This window comes from Miscanthus floridulus, chromosome 15 (genome assembly GCF_019320115.1).
Source record: "Miscanthus floridulus cultivar M001 chromosome 15, ASM1932011v1, whole genome shotgun sequence".
NCBI classification, from domain to species: domain Eukaryota; kingdom Viridiplantae; phylum Streptophyta; class Magnoliopsida; order Poales; family Poaceae; genus Miscanthus; species Miscanthus floridulus.
In genome coordinates this window covers 79,237,514-79,249,451 of record NC_089594.1, presented here as the reverse complement: position 1 = coordinate 79,249,451, position 11,938 = coordinate 79,237,514, and the positions used below count along the sequence as shown (strand labels likewise).

The 11,938-nt window shown below is 44.6% G+C and overlaps 1 protein-coding gene across 1 annotated transcript; it reads right to left on the bottom strand.

Annotated features, from left to right (window-relative positions):
* Positions 1-9,774: 9,774 nt before the first annotated feature.
* LOC136509003 (uncharacterized) lies at positions 9,775-11,640 on the bottom strand. Its single transcript, XM_066503796.1, has 2 exons — positions 11,420-11,640; positions 9,775-10,264 (listed from the first exon to the last, which is right to left on the bottom strand). Exon 2 carries the CDS (start codon positions 10,257-10,259, stop codon positions 9,810-9,812), a length of 450 nt encoding a protein of 149 aa, XP_066359893.1. The 5' UTR covers positions 10,260-10,264; positions 11,420-11,640; the 3' UTR covers positions 9,775-9,809.
* Between the last annotated feature and the right edge of the window lie 298 nt (positions 11,641-11,938).

The window sequence follows — 11,938 nt, the reverse complement described above, 5'->3', positions numbered from 1 at the left end:
CTTGAAGATTGAATGGAGATTCTTTATTTTTTGTTGATATCTTCTTTGTCTGTATTTCTTTGTCTTGTAAACAACCCGGTTTTAGGTAAATCATTGTTTTGACAAACTTTCTTGATCTGTCGAGTGCTTTTCTGGCTTTCGTTTGTGCCTTGTAAACAACTCGGTATATGTAGGTTGATGTTTTGACAGACTTCCTTGATTTATAGAGTGCTTGTCTGGCTTTCGTCTGTGACTTGTAAACAACTCGGTATAGACCGTTGTTCTTTTATGGCTTTCGTTTATGCCTTGTAAACAACTCGGTATATGTAGATTGATGTCTTGATAGACTTCCTTAATTTATCGAGTGCTTGTCTGGCTTTCGTCTGTGACTTGTAAACAACTCAGTATAGATCATTGTCTTGACAAACTTTATGTTCTTGTTAGTACTAAAAAGATTTAGGACATCTTCAGCTTCTTCTTTTCGGCTTAACTCGGAATGTGGTCAGCATCTGGTCCTTTCCCTGGTTGCAAAAACATCCTAGGATCGACAAGCCCTCGAGTACTTCATGGTTGAGTTCTGGAAGCCTCGTCTTGTTCCTTCATGTCCTGCCGAGTAGGTACAAGCGTCGTCTGAGCGCTTTCCTGAGTGTAGCCCCCGAGCCTCTTGCTATTTGGAACAAGGAGCTAGAGGGTCTTGTCTTGAAATTGCTCTGATTTATGCTCAGGCTTAGTTTCAGTCATTTTGCTTTTTGGTTCGGGTGTTAGCTTATTAGCTACCCTCATCGGCGGGCTCAAGCGTTTTTTGGCTCTTTTGCTCTCGGCCGGTATGCTCAGGCGTATTTTCAACCATTTTGCTTTTTGGTTCGGGTGTTAGCTTATTAGCTACCCTCATCGGCGGGCTCAAGCATCTTTTCAGCTCTTTTGCTCTCGACCGGTATGCTCAGGCGTCTTTTCAGCCATTTTGCTTTTTGGTTTGGGTGTTAGCTTATTAGCTACCCTCATCGGTGGGCTCAAGCATCTTTTCAGCTTTTTTGCTCTTGACCGGTATGCTCAGGTGTCTTTTTAGCCATTTTGCTTTTTGGTTCGGGTGTTAGCTTATTAGCTACCCTCATCGGTGGGCTCAAGCATTTTTTCAGCTCTTTTGCTCTCGGCCGGTATGCTCAGGCGTCTTTTCAGCCATTTTGCTTTTTGGTTCGGTCTTGCCATCATACTTAGAGTGGTTGGACGGCTTGAACTTGTGAGGTAGTCGTATTGAAGCGAGTCTATTCGTAAAACAGGGGAATCTATCGTGCGCCCCGGCTTCTTTGTATTCTGATTCGCCACCTCCTTCTAGCCAACTATCGTCTTGATGAGAGTAGTTCTGTGTGGCTATCTGAATGGGTATTTTGCTTCTGATCTTTCTTGGTTGTTCGACTCGATAGTTTTGACTATGGTCCCTTCTACTTTCCCCGTTGTGACTTCCACTTGGTCCAAGTCTCTCGAAAGCGGATTTCCTTTTATTTTGATCTTCTTGCGCATGAGATGTCGATCTGGCAGGTAGTTTTGAATGGGTTCTTCCGTCGTGCGTCCTTAGGGCTGTTGATCGGAGGTAGTCCCGGAGTTGTTCCTGTTTTTCACTAGGATGTGAGATTGCTCTGAGTTCTTCTAGTGCTTCTCGGATCCTGTCGTAAGGTGTATTTGCCGCGCGTCCTTCTTTGACTTCTTGTTCTGATTTTCTTCTATCGTACTTAGCTAGATCTAACTCATATCTGATCCATGCTTCCTTGTGCTGCCTAGCACGGCATTGGCATCCTTGTTTCAATTTGTTTTTTCTTTCTCTGGCTTGCTTTTGATTTTCGGTCCCACCATCGTGCCCTTGGATAAAGGGTGATATGTTGGATTCAGATTCGTCTGATGACCTGATGTTGGGTGCTTCTAGGGGGGCCAATGGTGATCGAGGACGGCGAATCATGAATACTTCTCGTGCGTGAGTTGTTCTGTCATCGGCGTTGGTTTTTGTGCTGTCAGAGTTGTTGATAACTTCAGCAGAGGCTTCAAGGTCGCAGATCGAGTCTCCTTGGTAGGGTAGAGCTGTTGTCGTTGTTGTGTCAACTAGCTGGGTACTGCTATCTTTAAGAACAGAACCTGGCCAGTGGATGATGCAGTCTTGAGATGTTACGGTTAGTATGAGACCTTCCTAAGCTCCTGTTAGTGGTATTCCAAGTACTGGATTAAGAGATCTTTCGAGCTGTGCCTGATAAGACGTTGCCATGTTGCGGAGACCGAACGGAAAAGGACCCGTCTTCTTTAAAGTACTCTGAGTGTACTCCGAGTTGTATTCTTGATAGACCAAGGCCACATTCTTAAGCCCCATTGGAAAAGAACTTGGTTTCCCAGAAGAACTCGGGTAAGACTCCATTTCGGATGCGGAACCTGAGTTTGAATCGGATGCGCAAAGCCGTGAAATCTGAGTTGGATCGGACATCGCGAGCTACGCGAATCTTCCAACAAGTTGATCTATCGTAGTCGTCGAAATAGAATGGTCTTTATGGTGATCTGAATCTTCGAGGAGACGGCTTTGGAGCTTGCCATCGCTACCTGCCTCACAGATCCACGAACCGAAGATGAAAGTTGATCCTGTCGAGAAGATCATGTTGTCGAGGTCCATCGAGCTCTCGGATGCAAAGTCACCGAAATCCCCTACCTGGCGCGCCAGCTGTCGATGTTTAACCACCGATAGCCTACCACAGGGGTACCCAGGGCAGTATGTTCGGGCTTCAGCGTATGCGGAACTCAACGGTTAACGCAAGAGACAGACGATTTATCCTGGTTCGAGTCCTCGATCTTTGATCGAGTAATAGCCCTACGTCTAGTCGGTGTTAGACTTTGCGTTGGATTGATTGTAAAGTGTCATGTCGTACAATTGTTCTCTAAACCCCCGATCTAAGGAGCCCTGCCCTCCTTTATATAGTTAGAAGGCCAGAATCCTAGTCGGTTTACAATGTAGAGTCCTAGTAGGATTATAGGGTAGTATTACTACTAGGATTACATGAGAAAAATCCTAGTTAGACTAGATCTTCTCTCTTCCTTGCGGGGTATCCTGTGGATCCTGCATCGACAGGAGAGGAATCTAGAGCACCATAAAATAGCCCAATGCTCTAGCCCCATGATTCCATGTTGCTAAAAAGCACCTTTTAGTGTTTATTGCATATATTATTAGTCAAGTTACAAGATCATGGTCTTTAATTGAGCACTAGCATCATACTACCCAATGCATAATCACCCATGGTGTCAAGGTACAATATATCAAATATCTAGGATATCCTTATTGGCAACAAGGTAGACATATGCAATATGAATTAAGTGATTAAAGGTGAATAGGTAACAAGGATGGTCCCATGCTATACTTGCCTTAAACTCAAATCATTCTTCTATTGAATTGTAACCTCCAAAGGACTTCTTCTGGATCACCAACTTCTTTTATATCACCAACGCAAAGCTCACCGACTGGACATGATCATAAAGCACCACACAAGCATCCACAACATGCATAACATACAAATAGGACTAAATTAGAATGGTACACCAATCAATAAAAAGGTTTGAAAACTAATCTATGTATTGCCACGAACACACAGACGCGAAAAACACGCTAATCAGAGCTACGATGCAAAAGAAACGTCTATCATAAGATTTACTTTATAAGATAAAAAGAAAACTATCGGCTTCATTTATTTTATATAAATCATGTATAAGATACTTCAGATAAATATCTGGATCAAACTAGGTCAAATTATATTTGATTTGGAAAACCAAAATAAAACTGATCTTATTTTACTTAGAAAAGATGAAAGTAGAAATTCTAAATTGTTTTTAATTGGAAATCTAATTGCATATAGACTGATCAAATTAACATTTTATTTGAAAGCACAAAACAGGCTCAACAATGTTATTGCCATGTAGATTACGTCGTTACGAATCTAACGCAATTTGAACGGGTCAATTTGGAGCTAAAACGAAGAAGTTATGGCCTACAGAAGATAGTGGCAAAACTATGAATAGATGAAAACGTATTTTGAATCTAAACTGAAAGAAAATACGCTTTTAAATAAAGAAGACGTATTTGGTAAACGTGCTTTGGACTGCGGTTAGATTAGGGAATAGGAGGGGGTCTCTTTTGCAAATATTCTGGCCGAACCGGTATCATCAATTGTAGGCCATTGGATTAGACTCGGGCGGCCGGGATTGGCTTGGGAGGGGGAAGTGGCCGGCAGCGAAGCTGGACTGCGGCAGCACCATGGCCGGATAACGGCAGACCTCGCCGGAGTTCATCGAAGTCGATGCTCCGGACACCGTTTGGCTCTGGAAAATAATGGGGAGCAAGAGGAGAACTAGGCGAACACGATGGAGGGGGCTAGGGCGGCGGCGATGGCTCGGGGGTAACGCTCTGCTCGACGGGGCAGCTTGAGCTCACCGGAGAAACATCGACGGCGCGGCACCGGCGGTAGAAAATGAGGGAGAGGACAAGAAGGGTACCTGAAGCTCTCTTACCTCCCATAAAAGCTCGGCAAGGGAGTTGCGACGGCGGAGGAGCAGCGGAATGGCAAACGTAGTAGTGGCGGATCTCCTATGTCGGTGGCGACTTTGCGGCGGCTCTAGGCGAGACGATGGCTGCGTTAGGGGCGAGATAGGGAGAACGGCACAGCGTCGGTAGCTATTTAAGGGGAGGAGCAGGTTGCGTGGCACGCCAATTGGGGAGAGAACGGGGCAGCTGCGGACTCCAACGGCGGGTAAGTGTCCGGCTCGGACACGAGCCGGAGGAAGGGGGAGGTCCTGACATGCGGGCCCGGGCTATCGGCGGGATAGGAGACGCGGGGCCGGCTGCCAGAGACAGAGGAAGAGGAGCGGCTTGGCTGGGCTGTGGCTTGCTTTGCTGGGCCGCGTGAGGAAGCAAGGGGAGCGGTTGGGCTTGCTGGGCCGCGAAGAAAAAAGGGGGCGCTGCGGCTCTGCTGGCCTTGCTGAGCCGGCCCAAGGCGCTCCACACGGGGCGGAAATGAGAGACAGGCCACGGGGAAAAAAAGGAAGCGGCCCAGTGGTGCGAGTGAGGCCGAGCGGGCCATAACTGAGAGAGGGAGGAAGAGAGAGGTAAATTCTTTTTTTAATTCTATTTTCAAATCCATTTTCAAAAACATTTTAGATAAATTTGAATTTTGGATCAAACCACTCATCACAATAAACAAAATGCAATGGCATGAATGCACAAAAATGTTGCTAAACCTTATATTTGATTTTAAATTTGAATAGGTTATCATTTTTCTAAATTTAAATGCTCACAAAATGCATAATTAAATCAAATTCACCTATTTCAAAATCATGCGAATTTTAGGGTGTTACAATTATTTAACCTTAGGATTTATCAATCAACAAGGGTTTAGCAACCAGCTACCTTGTTCTAATTCACAAAGACTTACCAGTATTTACTGACAAACTTAGTTAAAAACAGGTACAGAGGTAAAAGCTTACCAATCTGATAGGAGAGTTCTCTTGATAGCTTACGTGGATCAGGTTGGACATCACATCATTGTCGTGTGAACCTGCCAAGGATAATAGTAGACCAAAGGACATTATGTTAAAGAAACATTAGGCATCATAGCATGAATAAATTCATATAAATTAGGGAGCGTTGTACTTTGCTGCTTCCTAATCGATTAGCCAGGCAAATGCTAATGGAACTCCAAATGCTAATACAACTCCAACATATGTTTTGGCTAAGCATAGATCTGCCAAACTAGGAGACCAAGGCGGACAGACCATACCCAATCACAAACATGTAAAAAGTCTATCTAGCCAAAATACCTCGAACAGACAATAACCACCCATATGGAACAAACGACATACGAACAGACACAATGGCGGAGGGAGGGGGGACTAAGGGGGCCAAGCATCCCCCAACCTCCTGAATGCTTCACTATATATAACCCCTTAATTAGCTAATAACTGATAATAATTACTAATTAGTGCTTTATTTGTCTGCCCTCGCTTCTTTGTGTTAATCCTTAATGATATCTATATGATTTATGACTAATATTCATGCTATCTTCTCCCTCTACATTGTTCTTGTTATTATTATTGTGGTTTTTCTTTCCTACACAACATCCTAGTTGGTCTGCACTATACACGCCCAATTAGCTACTAATGATGTTAACTAGTGCTTGTCTTCTTATTTCTCCCTCCATATTAATCTCTAATGGCATCTATATGCTTTAAGATTATCTATCTTTTATCTTCTCCCTCTCTCTTACTCCTGTTATTACAGTGATTTTTTGCCTATGAATTAGATTAGTCAGATGGAGATTAGAGACTTAGGGATAATTAATTTGTTCTCTTTCTCTATAATTTTTAGTATCATTTTAGACTTTTAACTTCCCTTTGTGTCGCAAAAGAAATGTTGATTTGGTTATTACCTATACTCTTGCCAACTCAATATATATATATATGTTGTGTGCGTGTGCGTATTTCATCACGTGTGGTTGTCGTCGGTATTGCCAAAATGGCTCCCTCTATGGGAAAAGGGAATGGAACTCTTTCTTCCCAAGTGCACACCTTGCAAAATAAACAGTGTGAACTGAAAAGGGACAAATATTATGAGAACAGAGTGGGAACACAAACAACAAAAGGCTGAAAATTACATTTAGAACAATGAATTCCAATCTTGCTAGTCGCATTTAAACTAAAGTAAAAGAACCATGAACGAAGAACACGTGATTAGTGAGAAGCAAAAAAAAAAAAAAAAAAAAAAAAAAGAGAACAGGGTACCGTGGATAACCAAAAATGAAGAACTGCAAGTGCGGCCACTACATTTCACCCAAGAGAAACTGGGAAAAAAGTGAAGAAGAGGCAGGAAAAGAATGAGTTAACATGAAAAAGAGGAAAAGATTTAGGAGGAAAAATATGGGAAAACCACAGATCTGACCGAAACCAAAACTAAAAATAAAATGAACTGAAAGTGGAGAGGACCACAGCAAAACAACCAATGAACAGGAGGAAGGGAAAAAGAATGAAGACAGAAAACATGGGGAACTACAAATCAGAACAGATCAAAGACCAAAAATATGAGAAACTGCAAGCAAGATTACTATATTTCACCCAAGATAAAACATGAAGGGGAAAACCAAGAAATAATTAAGACCCATGAAAAGTGCTAGCAGTATGCAGAAGCAAATCCGAAATGAATAAATCCCCACGTAAAACAGCTGGATCCATGCATGTCTACGAATGCCAAATCCATGGGGACAACATGAAGGGGAGATGAAATCCACAAGCTAACGAAGCCCAAGTGCTGTGCAAACCCTAGCCATGTCCATCAAGCAACCGCAAGCAGCGGTAGAGGGGAGGTATAGACCAGGTGCAGTTGGAAAAGGACGAAGAAGGATTTTTTTTATTTTTAACCCAATTTAAAAACTATTTCTAAAAATAACACTATTGCAAAACTATTTCCAAAACTAACCCGTATAGCCGCGCCAAACTCCCTGGCGCGGCCAAATTGCTATGCCGCACCACCCCGCCTGGTGCAGCAGGGGCGCCACCGTGGCAGGTGAGCGAAGCGCTGAGCGGGTGACGTGGCCCCCTGCCGCACCACAGACTCCGGCGCGGCCCCTGTCGCGCCAACCCGCCTGGCGCGGCAGGGGCCTGACAAGTTTGACCTAAGGTATCTCCTTTTCAAAGGATGGTGGTGGCGTTGGCCACACGCGCACTTCAAGCGGTGGGTTCCACCTCCCCCCAACCCTCCACCAATGACGGACGAGGAGAAGAACAAAGCCGCCTCAAAACGCCTTGACAACCCTCCTCTGTGTGATTGCGGAGATCCAGCTGTGCTTGCACCTAGGGTTTTGCTTGAGTTTGAGTGTGGTAACAAGAACGAAGTAAGTGCTTCTTTTCTATCTTGATCCTTGTTTTTGCATGTCCGGAATTACTAATCTATCCTCTTTTGCAGCACAGATACTAGAAGTGTCGGTTTAGTGAGTGGCTCTATGGACCTAAGTCTCATTGGCCTGAGCCAAAGCCAAAGGAGAAAGAGAAGGAGCATCTGAGCTTGGAATAGGTCACTAGTGCAGCCGCATGGTTGATTATGATGAGGTTGGTTAAGGCTTTTAAACTTTAAATTCAATTTGTTCCATATAGTGACTAATTTCTTTGAACAGAGCACTAGAGAATGTCAATGGGAGTTCTAGTTGGACAGAGCTGAAGTTAAGGATACAATGAGGCAGAAGGTTCTAATGGGATAGAAGATGAGATGTGGATCTCAAATCCTCGATAATGTGTCCTGATACATCCAGGTACCACAGAATGGCGTCAGATGGCGTTGCAAATGGGTGTAATGTGTCCTGATACATCCAGGTTCCACAGAATGGTACCATCGGGAGTACTAGAGGAGGTTGGCTGTCGAGAGAAAGGAAGAGGAGGATAGGGCGAGGGAAGCGAAAAAAGTTCAAATGCAGCTCATGAAGGACCTTGTTGTTGGGTTGCCTAGATGTACTAGTGAGTGCTTGGACTCTCTCTTTGTTTCGTTAACCTGTTTTTATTTTAATCTCCGTGGCTAGCTTATTGTATGTGTCCATGCAAGGAAACAACTCAGCGATGAGCATGCCGCTAAGCTAGCACAGGCTAGGTTTGAAATAAAGGAAGGCAGAGGAGCAAAAAAAAGAAAGCTGCTTGCCCCGTGTTATCTCAGATTGTGGAGGCCGATGAGGGTGGGAAAGATGAGGAGGACAATGGTAGACTTTGCGAGCTCAACGATCTAGCGGAAGCAAACTACTACACGCAAAAGTAGCAAGAGGAGGATGCATTCTTGTCTCAAGTCACTGACGATTTGGGGGCCGATTACTTCAGGCAAATGGCAGCAGAGGCTGAAGGAAGCTGAGACCAGCCACAGGAATGTGGTTTTGCAAGATGACGACAGGGACTAGGATGAGGACGAGGAGTTGCTCTCTAAAGGTGGTAGCGACTAGCGTAGGATGTTGCACTAGATTTTATTTTGCATGTATTGTAACATTTGTTCACCTTTGGCTGTACGCACCCTATAACGTACGATAATTTGAACTATGGAGTTGTAGCCTTTTAGAGTTTGGATTGTTGTAAGTGAGAATTATGTATTTGACACTGAAACAAATCGGTCTTTCGCATTTAGCACTAAAAATTTTGAACTTTCTTATTTGACACCAAGCCCTTGTTTAGTTTCACCCCAAAATCCAAAAAGTTGCTACAGTATCTGTCACATCGAATGTTTGCGGCCCGTGCATGGAGCATTAAATGTAGACGAAAAGAAAAACTAATTGCACAGTTTGGTGGGAAATTGCGAGACGAACGTTTTAAGCCTAATTAATCAATGTTTAGACACTATTTGCTAAATAAAAACGAAGATGCTACAGTAGCCCCAAAATCCAAATTTCGCGAACTAAACAAGGGCCAAGTTAAAATTTCCTTCTCTAGATAACACTGCCGTCCATTTAAGCTAGCAACGGCGTCAAGTGGCCGGTAAAATGACATGAATGCCCTTCTTTGTAGCAGAAATACACGATGCCAAATAAGAAAATAATAGATGGACAAGTTGTCAAATAAGAAAATTATAAATATCACGAATATATTGTGAACTAAAACATAAGATTTTAATAATCAAAGTCTGCAAATAAATAAATAATAAATTTTAAATTCTAAGGCAAGAGCAGGTCCCGCTAGAGTAGGCTTAGCACAGGGGGAATTTACCCTGTTAGTTAGCTTGGTCAGAAATTGTTTGATGCATTTTAGCATCTCGCTCATCTCAGTTTGGTCATACCTATATTCTTGTCAGATCATCACAAGACATAAAGACAACAACAAACAGATATTTCTCCACAAATGCTTAGAATAGTACAGGTTTGAGCATCTTGTGTCACAGCTAGCCAATCATCTAGCACAAAAAAAGCATTGCAAATCTCACAAATAACAAGTGCAAGAAAATCCCGTTCCAGATCCAAGAACATGCCCCCACAGTCCTCCTGATCTGGCCTGGGGAGGCTGCCCTGTGGCCTGTGCACCAGGAGCCGCCGCCGCGCCGCCTCTGCCACGCTGCTGGCTGGCCGGAGGGGCTGCGCCGCCTCCACCACGCCGCGGGCTGGCCGGAGCGTCGGCCCCGCCGCCGCACCACGGCCTGGCTCCGCCGGGTGAGGTCGCCCCGCCAGAGGGCGCGCGCAGCTGGTGCTGGGCGCCGCCGGCCACAACATCCTCTGCTCCATCATCCTCTCCACTTTATGTATCTCATACATATTCTCTACAAATTCCTTAGAAATTATTCAGAACACAATTCACCACTTTAAGTATTTTGAAGATAAAGATGAACCTGTCTTGTGCCCTCAGAAAGGTAAGGGTTGCGATCAAGGACTGAAAGCAGAACATGTTTAACTTGCGAGAGGGCATTAACAGCCAAACCACTTCCAGATTCATTCACTTCCGCCCTGACTGATTATCCAAACAGAAAAGAAGTACTAAGCAGTAGTATCTTTGGCTTAGTGAATGATTCACATTCGCAAGAAAAATATCATTATAAAGGAATGCTCTAATTTAGAAGCTAAAACACAAATGAAATAGACTCAATTTTCAGTTCTTAAACTCTGTTCAAGCCATACTGATCTCGAAATAGGAAAGGAAATCATTGTGGTAAATTTTACATACTATACTGCTGCCCTTTTTTAGCCACAAGTACAATGGTCTCCTCGAATGCAACTCAGCAGCACTCATTCATGCAACAACCAAATCGACTTATGGAACTTCTGTTATCGAATTAGGTCGGGTTTACTGAAGAATCGAATGCAACTTAGCAGCACTTATTCATGCAACAACCAAATTGACTTATGGAATTTCTGTTATCGAATTTGGTCAGGTTTACTGAAGAATCGAACATGATGAAGCAGAAAAGCAAAAATGAAAATCATAATTGTCTATTCAGCTGCAGGGACTAGAGGAGCATGATCCTACAACTAGCAATGAAATCAGTGCTCAGTTGAACTTGGACAAAACAAGAACAGTTAAAAGATAATTAATTTCACGGAACTAAAACACTAAAACTAATATGCTTAGCTAACTGGGAGCTACAACTTCTGTAACCAATTTCACAGAACTACAATTGCTTGTGAAATTAAATCAAATCATGCCTTTCAGTTTCACAGTTCAACATGACCCGAAGCAAGAGAGGGCCTGTTCTACTATTCTGAACTTTCACCACTTCCAATCTGACAAATGCACTCGGATGACCCCCAGATGGTCCTACGTTCTGGCATTTCATAGACAGCTGGCGATCAAGAGCGGCGAGGCCTAGAGAGATCCTACACTAAGCAGGTCTCGCGCACGCGCACCGAGAGGGACCGGGAGCGGAAAGAAAGTGCCGAGCTTAAGCTAAGAGTACTGGGGCAAGGAGAACAGGGACTACCTCCGTGGCGGGGTCCTCGGCGCCGGCACGCAGCGGCGAGCGAGACGCTCTTCTTGGCCGGCGAGAAGACGGCGAGCTCCGGCGCGGGGCTCGCGCAGACGCGGGAGGCCGCATCTGCCACGCTGCTGGCTGGCCGGAGGGGCTGCGCCGCCTCCACCACGCCGCGGGCTGGCCGGAGCGTCGGCCCGCCGCCGCACCACGGCCTGGCTCCCCAGGTGAGGTCGCCCCGTCAGAGGGCGCGCGCAGCTGGTGCTGGGCGCCGCCGGCCGCAACATCCTCTGCTCCATCGTCCTCTCCTCCGCCTTCCATCAATCTAGGGTTTGGTGCTTTTTTTTTTTTTGGAAAGAAGGACAGGAGCGCTAGGCCGTTCCAGCGAGAAATTGGATGCGTGAGTAGGAGGGTATGTTAGGTCACATTAAGAAAAAATCGACACTGTCAAAATAGTCAACTGAGGCCTTCTGTAGTGTGCAAGTGATGCCCAAATAAAATGGGTCCCACAGCAAGAAAAGCTAGCATCAC